General features: G+C 34.0%; 1 protein-coding gene and 1 long non-coding RNA gene across 2 annotated transcripts; one reads left to right on the top strand and one right to left on the bottom strand.

Annotated features, from left to right (window-relative positions):
- Nucleotides 1–9,791: 9,791 nt before the first annotated feature.
- Nucleotides 9,792–16,413, bottom strand: LOC132634834 (protein PAM71, chloroplastic). Its single transcript, XM_060350937.1, has 12 exons — nucleotides 16,235–16,413; nucleotides 15,579–15,636; nucleotides 14,560–14,850; nucleotides 14,336–14,389; nucleotides 14,088–14,149; nucleotides 13,610–13,678; nucleotides 12,500–12,551; nucleotides 12,332–12,406; nucleotides 12,098–12,227; nucleotides 11,812–11,882; nucleotides 11,394–11,441; nucleotides 9,792–10,011 (listed from the first exon to the last, which is right to left on the bottom strand). Exons 1-12 carry the CDS (start codon nucleotides 16,327–16,329, stop codon nucleotides 9,940–9,942), a joined length of 1,077 nt encoding a protein of 358 aa, XP_060206920.1. The 5' UTR covers nucleotides 16,330–16,413; the 3' UTR covers nucleotides 9,792–9,939.
- A 4,224-nt stretch (nucleotides 16,414–20,637) lies between these two features.
- On the top strand, nucleotides 20,638–23,435 carry LOC132638062 (uncharacterized). Its single transcript, XR_009581594.1, has 3 exons — nucleotides 20,638–20,761; nucleotides 21,707–21,757; nucleotides 23,109–23,435. It is a non-coding gene; the product is annotated as an uncharacterized LOC132638062 (long non-coding RNA).
- The last annotated feature ends 2,097 nt before the right edge of the window (nucleotides 23,436–25,532 follow it).

Raw genomic sequence — 25,532 nt, 5'->3', positions numbered from 1 at the left:
TTAGACTATATAGTCGTCTATCAAAATAATAACTAATAAACATATATTTTTTATATGCATATCTTATATTAGTGTATATTTTTTTACATGTATATGGCTAGTTAATAATTACTTTTGACGAGCGGTTAAATATATAACTTTGCCGAGTTGAAGCAACAAGCGGTTGGAGACATAGCAGTTAGGTGTTACCTTCCATGAAGGGAAAGGCCAAGTGGGCTAATTTTATCGTGCAAAAGGTTACAACAATAAGTCCTCATAACATGTCCTTTTTAATTACTTTATTATTCAATTTTAATTTAATGTAAGACATTTTCCTGTTGCTTCTTCTATTTCTTTCTTTATTCATTCACTAGCCGGCAGCATCTCGACACCGTTCATGGTGCCTTCTTTTTTTTTTTTTTTTTTTTTTTTTTTTTTTTTTTTTTTTTCTTTTTTCCTATGTTGGACCCACAACACACCACTGGACCCACTGTATGAGAAACGTAATTTAAAAAAAAAATAATGTTGATTTTTTTTTTAAAAAAAAGGTCTGGATTTAATAGACGTCTGAGGTGCGGTTTTGTTTTGCTCGATGGAATTCTGAATTTGATTGATCAGATTTTCTTTATACTTACTTAGAGTAAAAAGTTAATATATTATTAATAAATTTATAAACTAATTACTCACAAAGATTAAAACTCTTAAGGCATATATGTTAGAATATCTTAAAAATTAAATTCTTTCAAGTTTAATGGAATAAATCTAAAGTGTAGTTTAGTTTCGTAGATTCCAGTCTCGTGGTAATTTAATGATTGAATGCAACCAACAAGGGGTGTGATGGGATCGATAGAATATATCCACCCTTAATCAAAGGTTTCGGGTTAGAACATGAATATAGAAAAAATCTTGTAAGGGACCGCTTACCCCTTAAATGAGTCTTACTGGACACCGAATGAATAATAATAATAATAATAATAATAATAAATAATAAAAAAAAGACAACCTAAGGTTGTTGTAGAAAAGTAATTTTAGAAAATGATTTCTATACTAATATTCCAATGAATGTTGTTATTATATGCAAAAAAAACTGTTATAAAAATACGTAAAAATAGTATAACATAAATATCAAATGTAGAGAAAATCTTCTTATAGTAAAATGTTAGTATATAGATAGAGAGATCTTACTATAGTTAAAAGTTTATGGTAAATACTTACTCGCATTGAGTCATGTTTATATTTAATTAATATTTTTTTATCTTAATTTATTACTTAACCACATAATAACATAATGTGATTTGGTATAAATGTTAGGTGCCCGAATTTTATTTATCAAGACTGTAAGTGGGGTTTTACTCTGATTTTTATCACAAAATTGACTTTTTCTTCTAGTATCAAAACATATGGAGGGCATATAAACAACATGTCAATCTATAAAAAGAAAGAAATAGAAAGATGCCATGAAAATATCCAAAGATCCATCGTTTTCCTAAAGCACTTTTTTAGAAAATTGAAAGAAAAAAAAACTGATTTATTTTCTTAAACCAAAAAGAGGAGAACGTTTGTAAAAGGGAGTGGTGCAAATTCGTTTTGTGAAAATGTAGATAATCGATCGGTGCAGTATCTGAAAAAGAGAATAAATCATATGATATATAACTAGTTGAATTATTCTGAATTTATGGTAAGAAAATGTTTATACTATTATTGGTGTATAGATTCATAAAAATTTCGAAAGAAAATCACCCCACCCCTTCCATTTTATTCGTTTATGCCTTTCACATATGAACCACTCAATGTTGGCACATTTTTAGTATTCTTTTCCTTCAATGGCACATACTTTCGCACATGAAACTAAATTATCAGAGATTTTAGGAAAAAGAACCATTTTTTTGTTCTTTATTTTTCTTCTCTTAATCTTTTAATCTGCCACTTAACCATAGAAAAAGGATATCCCAAAAACATATTATCGTATGACTTATTGTTTCAATCATGCATACAATCTGAGACCTTAGAGACATGGATTCAGAACGAAGATAATTTTATTATCTGTAAATATAATTAATGTTTATATATATATATATATACATACATAATTCGAATCGAAGAAAATGAATTCAGTTGGACCCGCAAAACTCGTATTAAATTTGCCTCTTTTTATAGAGGTTGCTTGTTGTAGTGTTCTTGGATGATTTACTTGTATACGCAGAGGCAAGTTACAGAGAAAATTATGGATTCAACAGAATTCCATAGCATAACTTTGATCAAAATCTTGTGTTTGTATTAAGAATTTTCTTAAATATTTAAATAATATATTCAGAACCCAATAATTACTCCTTTTTTATTTTAATTCAAAACGCACAAACTAAAAACACTGTATTCGTCTCTGAGTACATTACTAATTATATTGATTAAAACATTTTATTAAGGAAGAATGTTTGGTCATGAAAGCAGTGGGAAACAGCTAAGCATATATTCTGCGTATGTATGTAATATAATAATGCGGTAGGCATGAAGTTTCTTGATTTTCTTGTGTTGTCCATTTCCTTCTTTTGCAACCTTTGATTTGCTTTTTCCTAAATCTAGGATGATAATTGGACAGGTTCCTTTTGTGCTCTTTTATTGTATATATAGTATTTTATATTCGGTTTCAAACAAGAATATGCCTTCTTAAGATTCCATGCTATAGAATGCACGTGTTTTTCTAGCTATCATGCATGAATCAACAACCAAGTCAATTTTTTTAAAGAGAATTTAAAATATAAATTAAAAAAATCCGGAAAAGCTAAGAAAAATTTAGCATTTACCATATATATATATATATCATTAAATGTGTATATATAATGTAATATCCCACCGAAAGGGATCGATGAACCCCTACATGCCCCTAGCTTCGCCTCTATTATGAACCCATTCTCTTCAGAGTTTTTGTACCCCGTGATTTTTTTTTATATATATATATATAAAGATGGCGTTGGACAATTTTGCTTGCATCTTAATCATTTTATCAAAAACCGTGCAGTCTCTTATTGACAAAATTATCAGGTAACTCTGCTTAATAAAATTTAGGCAAACACAAAATTTATTTTTATCTTTACTAGTTTTTAAACTTTAATCTTTCCTATACTGCATTATTATGTAGTAATATAGTTATTAATTTATTGTCTGTCGAGTATAATGAAAGTGACATCTCTCTCTTTGATTAATTTGGAGGCCAAAAGAATGAATGTGACTTTACAGTGTGTTGATAACATGAAAAAGACACATATGAGCTTATGCGGCGTACTGATCATATTCCTACGCAATTTTGAGATTAAATAAATCCATAGTTCAAATAAAAAATAATTTGTACAGGCCTAAGATCACCAGATCTACCAAAATTACTTTTTAATGCATAATAATGAACATTATCAACAAATCTGCGTTTGTACCGTATTACTATTACTTGTTTGACAAATGCCTTATTTTTTTGGACCATGGATTATGTTGAATTTTTTTAACGCATCATATGGTATGAAAAGGTGAAACTTATCGCTATATATATATATATGATAGACTATGTAATAGTCTATGTAAATATTGTAAATATTCTTTTCCTTATGTATAGTAATTAGGTCCTATAATTTAGCCTAGTATCATTCTGATAGGAGATACCTACTTTGTATATAATGACTTTCATACATCAATACAAATCACGGATTGATTTCCTACATGGTATCAGACTAGGTTTCTCCTGAAAACCCTAGCTTCCTAAACCCTAGCCGTAGCCGCCACCCCTTCCTCTTCCCTCTTCTCTCTTCAATGGCTGACAACAAAAATTTCCATTCTGCTTTAACCGTCACGAATGTGAAATCTTTAATCCCAATCACTCTAGACATGGAAACTGGCCATTATCATGAATGGGCGACACTATTCAAAGTTCTAGCCCACGTCCACTCCGTACTTGAACACATCATACCACCAACTGACACCATTGAACTCACCGCGTACAACGCAACAAAGGCGGCTAACCTTTCGCTCTGGAAACGGCTAGATGCGGTGGTCCTTCAATGGATATACGCCATCGTATCCCATGATATTCTTACCTCTATTCTCGTGGTGGATGATGTTGCAGAGAAGGCTTGGAATCGAGTTGCTCAACTTTTCCAAGATAACAAGCACTCAAGGGCAGCGTACCTTGAAACTGAATTCACCACCACAAAATGGCCGACTTCGGCTCGGTTATGGCCTATTATAATAGGCTCAAGTCTCTCGCGGATTAGCTTGCCAACGTGGGGTCGCCAGTGTCTGACCAATGTATGGTCTTACGCCTCCTTGCAGGCTTACCGGAGACATATGCACACTTTGTCACCACCATCCAGCAGAAGGATGTGCTGCCCTCTTTCTCTGAAGTATGCTCCAGACTCAAGCTCGAAGACGCAGCAGCCAAGGAACGTCCCCGCGATTCCAGTCCCGCGGCTCTACTTGTTGATAATGATACTCCCTCCCTGCCACCTGGCAGCAACAATAATTCAACTAGCCGTCGTGATAATAATCGTGGCAGGAATTCTAACAGGAACAAGGGAAAGGGGAACAACAACAACCGCGGGAAATCCGGCCGTGGCGGCGGCGGACAGACCAGCAACGGCCAGTGGCCGACGGGACAGCCCACGGCAGGGGGCTACTACTGACCTGCCTGACCGCCCCAGCAGTGGCCAATGCCCCCCCTGCTTGTATCCGACGAGACAGTGGCAGCAGCGTCCCACCACACCGCGGCCCAGCAACGACATTCTCGGTGCGGGTCCACGACCTCAGCAGGCCTATTCCATGCATGGTCCGACCTATTCTGGGTACACTCCGACAGACATGGAGGCAGCCATGCACACTCTGTCCATGCATCAACCGGATGATAATTGGTACATGGACACCGGAGCGACTTCCCACATGACTGCCAACTCAGGTACTCTCACGTCTTATTTTAATTTGAGCAATAATTCTGGAATCATTGTTGGTAATGGTAGCACTATTCCAATTCGAGGCTATGGTCATACATCCCTACCCCCACTTAATTCTCAATTACGTCTCCGAAATGTCTTGCATGCTCCAAAACTCATCAAAAACCTTATTTCCGTACGTAAATTCACTAAGGACAATAATGTTTCTGTTGAGTTTGATCCTCTTGGGTTTTCTGTGAAGGATTTACCGACGGGGAGCCGGCTAATGAGATGTGAGAGCACCGGGGAATTGTATCCTATCATTGCCACAAAATGGACCACTCCACCATCCACCTTCATTGCCGCATCACCTAGCTTGTGGCATTCCCGACTCGGCCATCCGGGAAATGTTATCCTTAGCTCTCTTCGTAGTAATGCCTTAATTGAATGTAATAGGGCCCGAACTTCTTTTTGTACCTCTTGTCCTCTGGGGAAACATGTTAATATATATATATATATATATATATATATATATATATATTGTCTAGAAATCTATATAATTGCGATGATGACCATGTTGTGTCAACAACCTCACAGCTAAAATTCATATGAAATAACAATTTTAGTCGAGGGGCCCACTATTTGTTTGTATTCATAAGTTTTAAATGGATTTAATGTTGATTTGCCAAATATACATCTAAAGGAACTAGCTTATCTACTCCCATGAATAGTACTACAATCTTCGTATCACAAGTTCAAATCCGGTTCTTTGGACATGATTAATATGTATGGATTTATTTTTTCTATAATTAATTAAAAATTATTCAGACTGAGCGTAGAGCGTCTGTAATAAATTACACCAGCTATAACACAGAATGATACAATGGGAAGGTTTACTAAGACGTTGCATTAGGCGATCGGACATGTATGAACACACACGCGACACACACGAACGCTTGTAGATGTTTACTATTAGGACCACAAAGACTATCGTAAGAATTTAGACCACATACATGCTGGTAAACGAAAACCACCTCGACTGACAATCAGAATAAAGTCACAATGTCAAATCAGCCTATCCTTTGTCTTAATTGATACTACAACATGCTTGTAAATGAAAACCACCTCCATCGACAACCATAATTTTTGTTCATATATAGACTTCTCTGGTACGAAATGGGCCGCTTCATATTGGTTCATTGCTCTTATTCGTATAGGTTCATTGCTCCGGCTCAAAAAACGATTAATCTCGCATGAGTGGCCGCCCTTTATCTTATTAAGTGATACTAAGTGTACAACTATTGTCAGTGAGTGCAATTGTTTTTTTCATCCAATGAGGTAAAGTAGCTTCATATGTCCACCCATGGTGGGGGTAGCTGTTATGCTAATGGAAAACAAAAAGAAATTCTACAGCTATATATAAATTCGACTTTTGGGTTGTGTCTAAAGGCATATTATATGGAAAAAGACTGAAAAACTATTTGGGTTTTGAAATACTCTTTAGCTCTTAACCATGAGTTCTATCTTTGACACATGTACGACACATTCAATGGTCGTAAAAGCTCCCTGGCAATGACATGATATGTTGCATATTCTATTCTAACTATATAGAAGAGTCGGTTGGGCTCCTTTTCCGTCGTCCGTTGTGAGCTCCATAAAAAAAATTATGGGCCTCATATATATTAAATAATAATTAATATTAAAAAAAATTATGGGCTCATATTAAATACCAACCAAAGAAAAAAAGTGGAACCCACTACATCCAAACTCACGGGAAAAAAAAAGTGGACCTCATATTAACAAAATCAAGCAATATTAAAAAAAAGTGAATCCCATATTAAAAAAACAAACAATGTTAAAAAAAAAGACTTAGAAAATTAAATAATTAAATCAATAATGATGAACTCATTGCCACATGCGTATCAACCCATTAGTGGGAGCAAATGAAATTATTGTACAACAACATACTTAAAATACTTATATATTAAAATAAGATAGAATTAATTACTTTTTCATGTTTACTTACTCTAATAAATGTGAAAAGAGATTAATGTCATAAAAGAAAAAATAATATTAAATGGAGATCAAATCATTAATAAGGTAAATTAGTGAAATTATAATTCTAATTGACGTTTCCTTAAAAAGCTATGTAAAAAACAACATGACAAGTAAAATGAGTTAAACAAAAAATATTCACTAAAAATTAAAAAATAGAAGTTCTTCATGACCCCATATTAAACACCAACCAGTATTAAAAAAAAAAAAAAAAAAGAGAAGAAAAAAAAGTGGAACCCACCACATCCAAACTCACGGGAAAAAAAAGTGGACCTCATATTAACAAAATCAAGCAATATTAAAAAAAAGTGAATCCTATATTAAAAAAACAAACAATGTTAAAAAAAAAAACTTAGAAAATCAAATAATTAAATCAATAATGATGGACTCATTGCCATATGCATATCAACCCATTAGTGGGAGCAAATGAAATTATTGTACAGCAACATACTTATATATTAAAATAAGATAGAATTTAATTACTTTTTCATTTTTTCCTTACTCTAATAAATGTGAAAAGAGATTAATGTCATAAAAGAAAAAATAATATTAAATGGAGATCAAATAATTAATAAAGTAAATTAGTGAAATTCTAATTCTAATTGACGTTTTCTTAAAAAATCGTGTAAAAAACAACATGACAAGTAAAATGAGTTAAACAAAAAATATTCACTAAAAATTAAAAAATAGAAGTTCTTCGTGGCCCCATATTAAACACCAACCAGTATTAAGAAAAAAAACAAGAGAATAAAAAAAAGTGGAACCCATCACATCCAAACTCACGGGAAAAAAAAAGTGAACCCCATATTAACAAAATCAAGCAATATTAAAAAAAAAAAAAGTGAATCCCATATTAAAAAACAAATAATGTTAAAATAAAAGTGCTTAGAAAATCAAACAATTAAATCAATAATGATGGATTCATTGCCACGTGCGTATCAACCCATTAGTGGGAGCAAATGAAATTATTGTACAACAACATACTTAAAATACTTATATATTAAAATAAGATAAAATTTAATTACTTTTTCATTTTTTCCTTACTCTAATAAATGTGAAAAGAGATTAATGTCATAAAAGAAAAAATAATATTAAATGAAGATCAAATAATTAATAAGGTAAATTAGTGAAATTATAATTCTAATTGACGTTTCCTTAAAAAATCGTGTAAAAAATAACATGACAAGTAAAATGAATTAACCAAAAAATATTTACTAAAAATTAAAAAATAGAAGTTCTTCATTTAAATAGAAAATCAAATTTCTACTTTGTTTCATTTTAAACATGTAAAATTAATATAATAATTTGAATTAGAATTATCCAAATCAAAATTTGATAAAAAAATTATATGTATTACTTTACTATTACTACTATATAGAAGAGCCGATTTATAGAGGCAAGATCGCCGTCCGTGTTCGATCCTACTTTTTTATTTAAGGGTAAAAAAAATCCTTTGTAGTCCTACCCACTTTTTTATTTAAGGGCAAAAAAATGACGTTTTATACTTTATATTACCAACTCTTCTAAAAAGTAGATAGAAATACTTTATTATATTTCTATTTTTCTATTATATAGAAGCATCGGTTTACCCATGCTTCGCCGACAGTCACTCTTTAAAAAAAAAAGGTGGACCCCACCCTCTCCAAACTCATGAAAAAAAAGTGGACCCAAAAAAAAAAAAAACGTGCACCCGATATATTAAAAAATCAAACAATATTCATGTAATTCCCAAAGTATCCCCATCAAGTCAATAATAGTGGATTCATTGCCACATGCATATTAACCCATTAGTGAGAGCAAATGAAATTATTGCACAGCAAAAAATATGGACTCCATATTATTACTTTTCTTCAAAATATTTAATTGTTGTATTTGTTATTCCGCCATGTCATTTATTTGTTATGTTTACTAAAATAAATATACTTAAAATATATATATATTTAAAAAATAAGATACAATTTAATTACTTTTTTATTTTTATTCTTACTCTAATAAATGTGAAAAGAGATTAATATCAAATGAAGATCAAATAATGAATAAGGTAAATTAGTCAAATTCTAATTCTAATTCACGTTTCCTTAAAAACCCATGCAAAAGACAACATGACAAGTAAAATGAGTTAAACCGAAAATATTTACCAAAAATTAAAAAATAGCATTTCTTCGTTTAAATAGAAAATTAATTTCTACTTTGTTTCGAATTAAACATGTAAAATTAATTTAATAATTTGAATTAGAATTATCCAAATCAAAATTTGATAAAAAGTAATAAGTATTTTACACTTTTAAATTAATTGAATTAAAATTGAAAGTATCAACTGATGCTTAAATATTGCTATTATTTTATCTCAAAGAAAGGAAAAAATAGTTTTCTTTTAAACAAGTCTTCTCTTTTAAAAGTATTAATAAATTTTCATAGCAAACACGAATAAAATAAAGTTTTAGATACGGAGCACAAACTACAATGTTATATTAATCGTATTTTGAACATAGTATATATATATATTATCACTATCTAAACACAACTATATATACATAGATACACTATAATCCGAAGTGTTGGGCCCGTGCGATGGGCCATCTAGTAATCTTTATAGATTCAAATTAAATACACTACCGCGTAATAATTTTGCATACCATAAATTCAATTTGTAACCGGCTATTGCAAGAGTTACTCTATTCAATTTGAACAGTACTTTTTGTAGCCAAAGAAGAATCTGCAATGTATCTAATGGTTCATTGAACCTAGTACCTTCTACGATCCTGTATATGTATTAAGAAATTCACTAAATAATAATAAATATTTAACTATGAATCTAATTATTACTATATATTAACTTGAGGTCGCTCGTTTATTATAAGAACTCATAAATTTTATATCTTGGATATGTTAAAAAAAAATTATAAACATAACTAGAGTGCTCTGTGTTCTCTTGATCTGAAATATGGTCTATATGAAAGTACAAATTTGCTAGAAAAAATTTGAAATAATGGTTGTTTCAACTCACTATCTCTATCACTGTCACTGCTGCAAATACTAGGAAGAGAGTACCCCCTATGTAGGCAATAACCTGAAATAAGAGCTTTGTTGATTAATAACATGCGAAAAGTATCAAACATATCAAATATCTGAAAAAAGAGAATCTTTAGGCGCATTTGGCACGACAAAAGTCATTTTCTATAAAAACATTTTCGACAAGAAAGTCATTTTCTGGTCTTTGGTTACCAAACATTAAACGAAGAAAGTGACTTCCCTCACCAATAAGTGAAAGTAATCTTTCTTATAACTAACTTCTAGCTTCATATTACTTGCTTCAATTAGTACTTAAGATATTACGATTAATGTTTAGTACTCAGAAACTTCATTAAAGAACACTTCCATTTGCTAATACTACTATTTATCTTTAACAGTATATGGTTTCTTCAAAAAAAAATTCCATCGACCAACCAAATATTGGAAAAAATTTATCATTGAAAATGGCTTCCGGCATACCAAACACACTAGCGTATAGAAAGTCACAGTTTTTTTCTTTCTTTCTCCTTTTTAGTGTAATAAACATTATAATCGGGACGTGACAAGTTGCTAAAAGGAAGGCATTTTTCATGTTTAACAAGATATGATCTAGTCCAAAGTCTTCCCAAAGCATCATTTGAGTTTTCCAGCTGACTTCTGCAGTCAACTGGGAAAAAAATAACTTATGCAAGGTTGGTAATAGGATGATTAAGAAAAGAAACTTGGGTTAAGCACTATTTGTCGCGTAATCAGAAGATTATTTAAAACTGGAAAGATCTGGTTGGCAGATTTGACATAAAATACAGCTTCTATTTTATCAATTATGTAGTTAATTATTCCAAAAACAACTCATTATAAAATATTATATCAACTCTCTTGAGTCTACACAGAGGTATGATTGTAATTTTAAGTATGGAAAAGGTCAAAAATGCCCTAGAACTACTAGAAATAGAACAAAAATACCCTCTATTTGGTTTTTGGTCCAAAAATGCCCGATTATGCCCCTATCTCATTAACAAACCTCCAAGTCTCATGTATTCCCTTTTAAAACTTACCTATTTTTTTCAAGGTTGAGTCTGTCTTAGCAAAGAAATAAGTTTTAAGAGGGGATACATGAGACCTGGAGGTCCGTTAACGGGATAGGGGCATAATTGAGCCAGGTTGCTAATGGCGAGGGCATTTTTTCCTATTTCTAATAGTTCAGGGGTATTTCTGGCCCTTTTCCGTTTTAAGTACTTCATAGAAATAACCAGATATTATGCCATTGTGTACTTTACTGCTAAAAGGCACGACCTTTGTCTAGTCAGCTAATAACATATTATAGTAATAGTGGCTTACATAGAAGCAATCTATAGGATAAATTCCTTTGGGGTAGAAGATTTCGGAGATCAAATAAACAAAAATGTACCTTGTATTTAACTTCAGAAAGAGTAATCTTACCTTCTCAGACAAGAATGTTCCCAGTAAAGAACCTCCAAGAACAGCCAACTGTAAAGAAAATTTTACCACCAGTCAACTTTTGATGCATACCAGAGACCAACACGAAAAGCAAGAAAATAAACTAATGCACCAATGTATCTATATAGTTAAGTTTCATTTAACTAAAATGGTATTGGTAAGAAATTTAACCATGGTGCTCTTACGGCTAGAAAAAAGTTGCACTATGTAATTTGCAGAAGGTTTCAAGTAAAAGGCTTTACTTTTTAACACTATTTTGCTTATCTTGATGAAATTTTCCTTTAAATGAAAAAAAATAAAATTGATGTTGTAGTTGCTATTATTTGCAAAAGAAGTCGCGTTGCAGATTGCACATGATACCTTTAAAACAGAAATGTTTACATTAAAGGTTTGTATTTACCAAAGTTGCAACTCCGTGACCGGCTAATGCCCCTCCAATGACTCCAAGAGGTGAAGATGCAGCAGCAAGAGCTGAAAGTAGATATTGTGTTAGGACTCAGAGAAAAAATTTAGCCAACAAAGACTGAAATCGTAAAAACATTTGGCTTGTTGATTGAGCTTTCTGTGGATGTTTTCAGATTGCATAATGTCTGGCTGTTTAAAAACTCCCGTACGAGATGATTCATAAGATGATCAAATGGTAAAAACATAAGTTTCTGCATCGACCTTGAGTATATATGACTAACCTATTGTAGAAAAAAATGATTTGTCGCCCCACTCCGCAACAAATACCAATGCGAATGTGCTAATGATAGTGTTTGCAGCAGACAATAGTCCAGCACCATTTCCTGAAAATTCTGAAACTGCCAGCTCAGCCTGGTTACAAAAACAAAGAGGTTCACAATTAGAACCTGCTCATTACTGATGCTAGTAGCATTATTTAAAGTAACACAATAAATCCTCAGTGCTGATAGGATTACCTCTTTCTGTTCCTCTTCTGCTTTCATGCCATCGCTGGAGGAGGCATCAAGCAACGTTGACACTCCAAAATACACCTGTAACAAAGTTGAATATGGCCAGACACGTCAAGTTCACATGGCACGTGGTTGCAAGTCGTATTGTGGCTTAATTATTAGATCATGCGTTACCAGAAGGCAAGCTGCAGCAATATCATCCACTGGCAAATCATTTCCAGCAAAACTGCATTTATGCAGCTGCATTAGGGTATAATAGATAAACCAGCCATGATATATCCTTTATTTAAAGATGCTAACAAAGTCCGTTAAAAAACCGCACAGCTATGTATTCTTTTCTTACTCCAAGAGTGAAAAGAACAAGCTGTTATTATCCGGAAAAAAAGGGAGAAAATAGTATTTGCTAAAAAAGATAAAGGTTGCACTAAGGCCTATCTATAGTAAGAGGTTGTTTCGTGCTCATTATGTTAAGAAGTTTACTGAAATTACCTTTTACATGCTTCTATAAAAATGAGATTGAAAATCCATAGCAGTCTCATTCTATTAATACGGTCTGATATAAGGATGGCTTGTAGGTTGAGATAACGAACGGGAAATTTTAAACATATAAGAAGTTAATACACTAGAAAACATATTATATTATTTTGAATAAAAATGAAGAATGGCAAACTTTTTCTTGCACAGAAATGTGGTACCAGCCCAGTGGACACAACCTAAGATAAGCAATTTGAACATAATTAACAGCAACCATCTTGGGCCTTTAACAGATCAGTTCAAATTCTATAGTTACAGATATTGATGTATAGTACTAATTTTGGTACATATTATCTAACTTCTGAAGTAGTTTGTCCTGTTTGCTCCAAACTATAAAATGATAGTAAAAAGTGGAGGATGTTAGGCTTTTGGATTTTTGAAAAGTAACATGTTATGCAATCAAATGGACCAGATGCGAGATTAGAAGTTTGAATCCTCCTACTATAAATTGTCCGGAAATATTTTTTCACAATATGCATTTCTAGTAGGTTGATTTTCTGCCATACTTAAAATGAATCCTCGTGCTATGAATTGTCCGGAAATATTTTTCACAATCTGCATCTTTAGTAGGTTGATTTTCTGTCATACTTAAAATGTATAATTATTTGAGCTGAGGGTCTATCGGAAACAGCCTCTTTACCTTCTCAAGGTAGGGGTAAGGTCTCCTCAGACCCCGCCTATGGGATTACACTGAGTTTGTTGTTGTTGTTATTAAAATGTATAATTATATCAAAAGAAAAGGTTAAAAACCTGAAAGGAAGAACGTCATCGACATAGTGGAAAGTTCGTCCGAGAACGACAGATATGATTGTCATGACCCTGCAAATGACACAGACAGTACTGTTAACATAAAGAGAACAAATTCCACTTTTGTTTGGTTATGGTGATAAAATGGGTAACATCTACCAGGATATTTAAGAAGTTGTGCTGGATAAATTACGTTTATCTTATTGAGTTCTTCGATTTCTTAATTTTAACACAAGAATCAAACGTTATAAGAACTTGTCAGGAATATATGCTAACTCTTGAAAAGCACATGATGTATTCACGTGTATCAGATATAGAAGTTAAGAGGACATAGTGAATGTTGAATGCTGAAATTCCTCAAAACATTTAACTTTCTAATTTCACTCTGAGTTAGTTGAATATATAGATGCAAACTTAACTAACTGCAAACTCTAAACAGTAAAAACCATCTATACTACATGGTGCAGAAAGTTAACATTACCCAAGTGCGCCAAAAGTCCCAAGGAAAGTGACAGCAGCAGAGTTCCTAGCTGCTAATAGAGCCTGCTCACATCAATGAATATTTAATTTAGTTGTTAGAGTATTATAAGGACTTATTATTTTAAGTTGTAGCTGCAGCACAAAAAGTAAAAAAATCTGTTGCGACATGAAAAAGCATTTGAATCATCATTTCATTCAGCCAGTACTGTCTCATCTACATATAGACTTTGAATGATAAAATCCCCTTACAGCAATAAAGAAGGTCTTGTCCCCAAGCTCTGAAAAAAATATTAACAAGAACGCCTGCGAAAAAAGAAAGAAAAGGAGGTTTAATTACTCTCTAGTTAAAAGAAATATTCTGTGAATTAATCCTTGGCATTGTTATTTCTTCCCCTCTATTATTTCCATTTTAAGGATAAGGTAAAACAGAAGCAAGATTTTAGAAATGGAAGTTGCTGGGAGATTTTCCTAACTGAAGCAAAACCTGTGCTTAAATCTCCGAGGTCCCCGAAGAAAGGAAACGACTGCAAGCCAGTGGCAACCTCTGAAACAGCACTTGCTTGTTGTGTGAACAGAAGAGTGAAAAGCCCAGAAAGGACAACGGATTTCAGATAATTGTTCTGTGGCATATCTAAAACTTGAAGAACAGAAGTGCTTTGATTTTTCCTCTTTGACAATGCTGATCTTTTTGTACTACTGAATTCTTTGGGACCATAAGCCGATCTTGGGATATAGCAACGTTTGTAATTTCTATTCCTGACCACCTGAGAAGAATCCAGAATGTCGGATCATATATCTTCACAGTGAGATTTAAAACTTTAACTACGAGATAGTAAAATGATCAGCACATACATAAGTTACAATAAACTGATTAATCACAAGGAACTAGCGGAAATGATCCAATTATATAACTCAATGACTGAGATTAAAAAATTGATCGTTAAAGAAGGACGGTTGTAAAATTCCGGATCTACTATCTATGAGTAAATAGAAGATGTAGAATTTGGCTTATATGGAATTCTTTCCAGGGAAATGCATATCGTAATTCTCTGCACAACCAGGGCTGATATTTCAGTATCTCAACAGCATTTTCTAAGAAACAATGGAAACAGGAAAAGTAAACTAATTGAAGAAGGAAGCCAGTTAATAAGTGTTTTTCAGCAATAGGTTAAAATCAATTTCAAGCATTACAAAAGATATAGTCTATCTTTGATGATAGCCGAATCCAACTTGTTTGGAATTGAGAAATAGTTGATTCGTGATATAAAAGAAACATATTCGGTAGCCTCTGACCTCTAATTCTTTGAAGTCTTCTCCTACACATTACACATTAGTTTATTACAATGTCCCGGATATACTAATTAGACTTGCAGCTGATCCTCACAGAAAAGCTACAAAATTTTCACCCCTTTAAGCAGATAAATTATTTATTCACTTCATTTGGTTTTTACAAATGAAGTAGGAGCAATTCAAATTGAAGAAAAGCAGAAACCTTGGATACGTCCCCAAACCATCCATGTTTTATGCAATGAGAATGCCGCCTAGAAAACCTGTAAACAACCCAATCAGGAATTACAAAAAAAGGAAAACAAACATAGCACACTTTGTCTTTCACAATCGTACCTAAAATAATTAAATATAAATGTCCAATCTACTTTCAGATGAGGTGATTTGCACAATTATACATTGTATCAGGAGTGGATGTAGGTAGCTTACATTAACAAGGTTCAACTGAGCCTCGTCCATAAATATATTGGTGAAAAACCACTAAAACATCAATAAATATTAAACTCAGTCCCATAATTTCTAACTAACTTTAAATGTTGAACCCATAAACTTTAAATCTTGGACTGGCTTATCATGTATGTAGATGTTCTGGGTTCAAGTCTTACTGCCACCTATTAAAAAGGATATTTTCATGTTTTTTTAAAGCTTAAACTTTTAGATGAGACAGAAAAGCCAAACAAGAAGGTTAATACTAGTATTTTCATCATCAAAATGTGTGGACAACCTTCTACCAGGTGACCACAAACAAGAAAAGAACAACCCCAGATAATCAAAAGAAGGAAAATTTAAGCTGAGAATGAAACAGTTTATGCTCAATTTTCAAGAAAAGACTAAAAGAGAAGCTAAAGAAACAAAATATACCTGGAGATTGCAAGAGGGGTGTTGATATTAGGGAAGACAAATGAGGGCCTAAACAGAAAGCTGCTGCTCTCACAAGAGAGTGCTAGGCTTTGCATTCTTGAAAAAATTCCACCAGAATTAGGAGCACAAGATCATAAAGAGTGGGTTTTTAAGGAAGATAAGAAAGAAATGGGGAGTGGACAGAACAAGGACACTTATGGATAACCTCATCAAAAAAGCGCGCCAGTTAGACCGTTATTACACACTCACATTGGGCCCACTCAATTCATATTTACATTTTTATTTACACAAAGAAGTCATACATTTGGCTAGTGTTTGGTCATATATTCCCAAAAAAGTTTTGAAAAATTTGATTTGGCGAAGTTTTTCAAGTTTTGAAAATGTGTTTAGTCATAGTTTTTCAAATAAGACAAAAAAATGGGTAATTTGTAAAGATTGAAATTTGCAATTTGCGGATGTTTTAGCCCCTTTTAGCAACTAGTGGAGGCTAAAACCTCTGCGAATCGCAACTTTCAACCTCCGCAAATTACCCATTTTTTTGTAGTGAAAACATATTTCACTTTTTGTTTTGAAAAACATGAAACATTACTTATAACCATAAGTTCTAAAAACTATCAAGAGCAATCAACCATACAAATCATATATACTCACTAATCCTAAATTATGCAGAACATGAAATTATAATAACAAGGCTTAATGCATATGCAGCCCCCTAAACTTGTCCCTTTTTTTCATTTTGACACCTCAACTAAGTGTTGTTCCTATTGAATCCCTGAACTCGTCCTCAAGCGTGTCTATCAAACCCTCTAAATCTGATTTTTATTAAAAGCAAAAACTAAATTGTGGTAATGAAGGTAAAGTAATATTTTAGACGTGTGGTAAGCTATTCTTTATGTTATATCCCGTATTTTCGCGTATTCGGAAAAATTCGGAATAATTATGATTTGTAAGGAATAAGGCCATATGTTGATTTGGATTACTGTATGTGTGTGTTGTTCATGAAAAATATTGGTGTGGAAACACGGAGGAAGGCCAAGGGCAAAATTGGAATTTTGGAAATTAGTTTCGGGAATTGCAAAATGTGATCCATAAGTCATTGGGCTCAAATAAAAAAAAAATTAGGCCCAATTGTGTAAGGGGTGGCCGGCCATCACTTGGCCCAAGCCCACCCACTTAATGAATATTTTCCATGTGCAAAAAAAAAGAATATAAGTAGTCATCATCTCTTAGAATGTTCAAGAAACAAAACAAAACAAGAAAATGAAAGAAAGAGTAAGAGGGGGGTTCGGCCCCCTTCAAGACAAAATAAAAATTTTCCAAGTCCATGGATTTTGATCCAAAAATCATACTTTTCTAGCAATATTGCTAATTAAAGGATGCTCTTCAACATGGTATAATTTTTAAGGCAAGAAAGTGCTTGTGTTGGCAAGTGGAAGTTTGAAGAAAAAGGTAAGATTTCTATCCTTTTGTGTTATGGAATGACTATATATGTTATGATGATGAGAATTGAATGAGAATTATGGAATTGTGATGTGCATAGTGTGAGCCGTGTGTGTGTCCAAGTGTGTGCATGGCCGTGTGGTAGAGTGTAATGAAGGGGAGGTGAAATAAATTCCATTTAGCTTGTTAGTTGCGTTGTTGTGGTGTTTATGAGGTAAATAAGGGTTTAATGAAGCAAGTTGGTAATGAAAATGGTTGTAGGTTGTTGGGGGAAATTATGTGACTTTTATATATATTTTTTTTTATATATATATATATAATTATGAAAGTAAGATTATAAATGTGAATTATGATTGTTGTTGATGAAGGTGAAAGATGGAAATATGTTAGGAATATGTGTGTTGAAGATTAAAAGCTTCGGATGAAATGTGACTTTGGTAGAAAGTTTGTATATTAGGTATATCTTATGAATATCTTATGGAAATGATATGAAGTGCTCCCGAATTGTGTGGTAATGATCTTGATTAGTAACGAATACAAGAATGTCAATGTTGAATTGAAAATACGAAGTCGGAATGAAGGTTATGACATTATGTTGGAAGGATGCCTAGTTATGTTATATTGTGTTTTATGGTAATTGTTGTTGTTGTTGATGGTTTTGGCCGAGTTGAATTCTCGGGGGTGCTATATGTATAGGGGAAGTGCTGCCGAAATTTCGGTAGACAAATATGCATTAAGTTGAATTTATGGCATCCATAACTCACAATTGGTAAATGTGACCATTTGCAGATTTTCGACGAAACGGGAAGTGAGCTTGGATAGGCCTAAAAAGCTCAAAAGGTATGTAAAGCTACCCCGATTCTTCTTTTGGCATGCCCTAAGTATGTTAGGATCGGATTCGGGCTTAGAAAGACTTTCTGCCCCTCGGAATCCGCAAGTGAAAATATCAATTTTTCTTTCAGTAAGATTGAACCCTTTTTGTACTCTTTCTTGAAAACTTAGCAAACTTTTCCCGAATTACTTTCGAAATTATAGAATGTCCGTACAACCTTCGTAGATGACCCCATAAGCTTAAAAATGCGTAATTCGAGCCCACCGCCTTGTTTGTCCCTAGGTGGGCCCGCTATTCCCGGTTTTGCCCTTAAGGTACTTAAGTCCTCTTTTCGAGCGATTCTTGAAAGAAACGTTTTGATTACCATTCTAATTACCCAACAAATATTGTTTTGAATATTCCATTGAGTTGATAAATTGTTGTAACACTCGGAACAGTTTCAGAAAGGTTATATTTCTGCAATTTATTATGATATCCGAAACTCGTTTATTTTGATCCCCACTATTCCCGCTTTGCTATTTTATCACACTATTGCCTTATTTTCGAACAATATAAAAATGAAATGTTTTGACTGTCCTCCTAACTACTGAAGAGAAATTATTACAATGATTCCCTCGAGTCTGGTAAACCATTTTGAGATATGAAAATGATTTCAGTAGTACTATTTTCCGTGATTCACTATGACATATGACGTACATTTACTATGATTCCGTCCGACTCCATTGATTTGATTTGTCATTCGATATGCCTCATTGAGTCTCTGGAAATCTGTGATATTTTAATTGCATTTAGTCTCTCACTACTCCATTCGTGGATGTCCCAATGTCTCCCACACTGAGCCCGGGCCAGGATATGTTGTCAAGCGTAATCATCTGCATTGTTCGCCGCGCCTCGATGTGAGGGGGCAGGTATATATGTACATGGGTTTGTGGAGTATGATGTGCCATGTACACATTCTGATATGATCTGATATGGCCATTTGATATGATATGTTATGCTACGGGGTTATCCCCTACTCTGCTCTGTTCCTTATGTATGGTGGCACCAGCGTCGGGGGGGGGGGGGGGTGGCCACGTTCTGTTTGCCGAGTCCCTTTGGCAGGGGCCGACTATGATATGATACATGTTTCTGCACATACTCCTCATGTTTTAAAATATGCATCTGATACTCCGGACGTCACACTCACTTCTCTGTAAGTTCTGTTTCAGTTATGATCTGTTCCGTAATGGGACCAGGTACGACATATGTTTTTCAACAAGTACTATTTATGCCTTGTGAACAGTATTTTGCTAATCTGGATATTCTGTCCATTTTCTGTATCTTCTGCTATGACTATGACCTTGTTTGCTACGTTCTGTGCTTTACATGCTCAGTACATATTTCGTACTGACCCCCTTTCTTCGGGGGCTGCGTTTTCATGCCGCGCAGGTACAGAAGATAAATTTGCTGACCACTTGCCTAGAACATCCATTCTGCTATTGTTATATCCCGTATTTTTTTTACGTCGGATTATTTGTAAGCTGAGGTGGGGCCCACACATCGAGATTTTTTTTTTTTGGACATCTGAAAAGTCATATGAATCACATATGTGAAGTTAAACACAACTCAAGAAGGACCCTTGGGCCAAATCAAAGTGGAAGTCCTCCAAACGAATATTTTTAAGAAAACGTTTTTCGGGTGATCTGACTTGTAGGGGCAAAAACGGTATTATAAGTTTGGAATTTGGAGAAATATCAAGAAATAGAAGTTGTAGATAATTGAATTAGCTTTCCAACCATAGGTTGTGGGTTCCAAGGTGACATCGGTACAAGGAGATATGGACGTTTTAAGGTCGAAAGGTCAGTGGGCTAGGCCCAACTCGGGATCAACCGAGTTGGCCCAAAAAAATGAAGAAAAAAAAAATTAGGCCCAAAAGAGGGGTAGCCGGCCATACAATGGCCCAAGCCCATGGATTCTAATTAATTTCCATGTGATAATTAAATAAAAGGGGTCATTTAGTTGTCTTGAAACATATAGAAGTTTCAAGAACATTAGAAGAGGAGAAAAAACAAAACAAATGAAGAGCAAAGGAGACATGGCATACGGCCATGCTCTCCAATTTTTGTCCCTTTGAAATCTTCTTCCAAAAATTATTTTCTTGTGGTATTCCTACTAATTCAAGGGTCCTTTACAACTTGGTGTAATTATTTTGGAAGAAAGAACACTTGTTTCTTCAAGTTGACAACTTGGTCAAGTGAAGAAGATTGTAGAAAAAGGTAAGAATTAATCTCTTTTTATTATGTTATGAAGGTTGGTTTATGTTGTAGTATATAGAAATGAGTAGAATTTATGGAAATATGGAAGTTTACAAAGTGGGTGTGCATATATGTAAGTGGACATATATGTATATTGTTGTATAAATAATATGAGTTGAATTTTATGTTGTATTCTAGTTGTGGTTATGGTGAAATTTATATTGGAAATGGAAGAAAATGGTTCAAGTTGGCATGGAAAATTATTGGAAATAGTTATAGGAAATTATATGATTTTAATGAAGTTTTTATGTAATTATAGAAGTGGAGTTTTAAATGTGAATTATTATGTTAGTTGGTGAATTTGGAAGGATAATAGTCCATATTGGCATGAAAGATTGGTTGTTAAGTGGTTATGAGAAGTTTTGTGATTTTATGGTAGATTTATGTAATTATGAAAATGAAATTATTAAGGTGCAAATTATGATTATGGTTGATGAAATTGGAAGATGGAAATATGTTAGGAATATGTAGATTGAAGATTAGAAGTTTTGGATGGATTATGGTTTTGGTGGAAAGTTTGTATATTTTGTATATCTTGTGAATATTTGGTAGAAATGATATGAAATGCTTCCGAATTATATTGTAATGATCTTGATTAGTAATGAATGTAAAAACATTGAGATTGGTTTTGGAAATGTGAAGTTGGAATGAAAGCTATTGCATTATGTTGGAAAGAAGACTAGTTGTGTTATATTGTGTTTTGTAGTCATGGTTGTTGTCATTGTGTTGATAGCTTGGCCGGGTTGAATTCCCGGATTGTTGTTGATAAAAAATTGGCTAAGTTGAATTTTGGGGATGGTGTATTTATAGGGGAGATGCTGCCCAAATTTTTGTAGACAAGTATTGGTTAAGATTGAAATCTTAAAGCCTTACAATTAACATTTGGTAATTGTGACCAAATTGTAGATTTTGGCGAACTTGAAACTTGATTTTGGAGACGTGTATGAAGCGGAAAAGGTATGTAAGGCTTCACCCTTCCTTCTATGGCATGTCTTAAACGTAATAAGTTGGGTACGAGCCTCGGGGACAACTCTATTTCCCGGAATCCGCACTTAAAGTTTTCCCTTTTTCATTTAGTAGAATTGAATTAGAAATTGTGTAAAATATTGGAGAAACTTCCTAAACATCTAGAACTGGCATAAATATGACCCGACTACCTTAAAACCCTCACAAGTGACGTCATGAAATATAATGTACGTAAATTTGGTACGCCGCCTCATTTGACCCGAGGTGGGCCCATTGTTCCCGGATTTTCCCTATTGCTCCGTTTGACTTATTTTGGAGTAGAATCCAAAGGAAACTTTTGATCCTCGTTCCGATTATCAAACGATAAGTACTGTACCATTCTAATGGAAATATGTATATGTTTATAAAATATGTACATGATACACGTATATGTATATGATAAAAGATCCAGAGCGCTATAGTCGCTGATATACGTACATGATACCAGTATATGTATATGATAAAAGATTCAGAGCGCTATAGACGCTGATATATGTACATGATGTATGCATATGTATACGGGGAAGATGGGAATAAGGGCAGAGCGTTATACACGCATATCCACCTGATCAGTTGGCATTACATGACATGATATCGTCCCGGACGCGGGATGCCCGGACGCGGGATGTGTATTTATGGCTAAATGGATCGGCTGCCGACGCCTCAGCAATATGACATGTTCTATTTTTATATATATATGAACAAGAAAAGATTTTCAACGGAAAGCTAAGCTATGATATGATACGCTATGATACGCTATGCCATGATATGATACGCTATGACAAGCTATGCTATGATATGATAAGCTATGCTATGATATGACAAGTTACGCTATGGCATGATACACTATGACACACTATACTATGACATTGACATGATATAACACGACACGACATGCTGTAGTAAGACATGACATTACACGATATAATATGCCATGATAAGACACGATAGGATACGACCTGATATGCCACGATAGGATACGACCCGATATGCCACGATAGGATACGATAGGGCACGATAGGACACGATACGACAAGATACGACATAATATAAGTTCTATTTTCTACGTTCATGGAGGGGAAACGTTTTTAAAAGGAGAAGACAAGCCATGCATGATAGCCGCCCAAAAAGGGGCCTTCCTATGTACAGGTTACTTTCTTGCCTCGTTATATGTCCTGTGACTCCATGATATTATTAATCGCACTCTATGTTATTGCTTGCATTGTCTTCCATGCCTTACATACTCGGTACACTATTCGTACTGACGTCCCTTCTTGTGGACGCTGCGTTTCATGCCGCGCAGGTCAGCAGACAGGTGGACTTGATCCTTAGGAGCTCTACCAGCGGTACTCTACAGTGCTCCAGTTGTTCCGGAGCCTCACTTCCGCGGTACTATTTTGTGTATGTATATTCGGGCACGACAGTACCCGGCCCTTTCTATGTATAAGTGTACTATGTCTAGAGGCTCGTAGACAGATATGCCCAGTCAGTCAAGTACAGTTAGATATATGGTGTGTTGGCATTTTAATGTTGTTGTATAAAGTGATAACGAAGTTTACTAGTCTATGTTCATAATGATGCTGCTAATGTTAATGTTAAAAAAAAAAATATATGGCACAGTTCCTACGGCCCGCTGAGAAGTAAAGGTAAAACGATAGATAAGGGGTGCTCGGTACAAGTATCGGGTACTCGTCACGGCCCTAGTCGGGTCGTGACAGCTATGTTTGGAGCGCTCTTTTGTCCAGAGCCTATATGTTGGTATAGTCCGTCGCTATTATATATATGTATGCTATTCAGGGGTATGACGGGGCCCTGTCCCGTCTTATGATTCTGTTATGATTTGTAGAGGTCTGTAGACATACTTGTGTGGGTTCTGCATATGTTTGGTTATGATACGATCTGGGAGAGCCTCATCGGCTTCCATGTACTGTGTCGGTTCCTTTATGCTAATTACTAACGTCAAGTGATTTTTATATTTGAAATATTCTGTTATTATGCTAAACTGGGTTATTGGGTACATTTGGGTGTCCAGTACGGACATTAGTCGCGGCCTACGGAGTTGGGTCGTGACACTTTAGGTCATGGATGTGTCAGTTTCTGCTGGTTCTGCTCTTTCACTGCCAACTTAATTAAGAGCTTACTCTTTTTTTCCCTCTCAATTGCTGCTAATCTTAGCTAAAAAATGGCATAGTTAAATTAGAATATACATTAGCATGTTGCTACATTGAAGACAGAAGTAAGCCAGATTGTGTTTGATAGACACACTTGAGGACGAGTTCAGGGGTTCAATAGGAACAACACTTAGTTGAGGTACCAAAATAGAAAAAAGGGACAGGTTCAGGGGGTTGCATATGCATTAAGCCTAATAACAACTGCTAATAACACACTTACTAGCTATTACAGTTCAAATTACAATACAAAAATCTACTTTTATCTTCGCAATGGATTTCAACAGTTGGCAGAGCAATTTTCCCTATGGTTTCTTCTTCTTCTAATTGGGTACAACTTAGCTCTTTCACTTTATAGAAGAGTGTTTTAATTGTGGAAACATGGTAGATACGACTTTAATGGAGGAACATGGTAGATAAAATTAGTTGGGTCATAAATAGATGGAGCTTTTTTATAAAATTCAAAAGTTGGGGGTAGTTTTTAAAAATTTTGAAAAGGCCAAAACATAGATGTTGGCCCAAAATATGTCTGAGCCAAATTTGAAGATTTGTTTTCAAAATCTGTCAAAATTTTATGGCCAAATAAAGATTTGAAAACAAATGTTCAAAAAATGCTCCCAAAATCTCTGGCCAAACGAGAGGTTGGTATAATGCGGACTTCATTCCCAATACTAACGTTTGGCTGTGAGAAGAGGGTCTATCGAAAACCGCCTCTCTACCTTTACAAGTTAGGAGTATTGTATGCGTACACTCTACCCTCCTCAGATCACCTAATGGGATTATTTTGGGTATGCTGTTGTTGTTGTCATTGTTGTTTGGCTATGAGAATTATTTATTTTTTGTTGGAATTTTTTTTGACTTTATTTGCAAATCAGCATTTAGCCAAGAAAATTATATTCCAAATACAATTTGTATTGGAATCTGGAAAACACCTAGAACGGTGTTTTTACTTCTTTTTTTTTCTTTACTTTTTTTTTTCACTTTTTTCGCTTTCAGTATATTCAAATAAATCAAATATTCTTTGCAAAAAGTATAACCAAACACAACTGCATCTTCAACTCACAACTGCGTCTTCAACTCTAACTTCAAAGATTCCAAATAAAGTGAAAAATATTTGATTTCTATGGCCAACCGACTACTTAGCAATTCGAGACATCTAATTAGGGAAAAAGAAAGAAAGAAAGACTTATCACTCTACCACAATGTTCATGGGTCTTAGGATGTTTCCAATTATTATCTAAACCCCGATTAGATTTTACTTTAGTGTGGTTTGATCCATATATTTTCCTTTCATTTTAACTTTTATGACATAGTAATTTTGTTAAACTAATAGGTTACTTTTAAGGTACTAATTCTGTCAAGTGGAATCTCAAAAAGATTACTATGCGAACGATCATTGAAATTAGCTTCAGACAGATGATAGAGTCCTAAATCTTTGTCGTAATATTCAATAATTGTTGTTTAACTTTGAGTTTCGAAAAGAAAGATATCTTCTAATTATATGATGGTGACCTTGGTGTAATTATTCAAAAGTTCCAAATAAAAGAAATGAGAAAGAA

Source organism: Lycium barbarum, chromosome 4 (genome assembly GCF_019175385.1).
Source record: "Lycium barbarum isolate Lr01 chromosome 4, ASM1917538v2, whole genome shotgun sequence".
NCBI classification, from domain to species: domain Eukaryota; kingdom Viridiplantae; phylum Streptophyta; class Magnoliopsida; order Solanales; family Solanaceae; genus Lycium; species Lycium barbarum.
The sequence above is the reverse complement of the archived record's forward strand: the minus strand, read 5'-3'. Positions and strand labels throughout refer to the sequence as shown.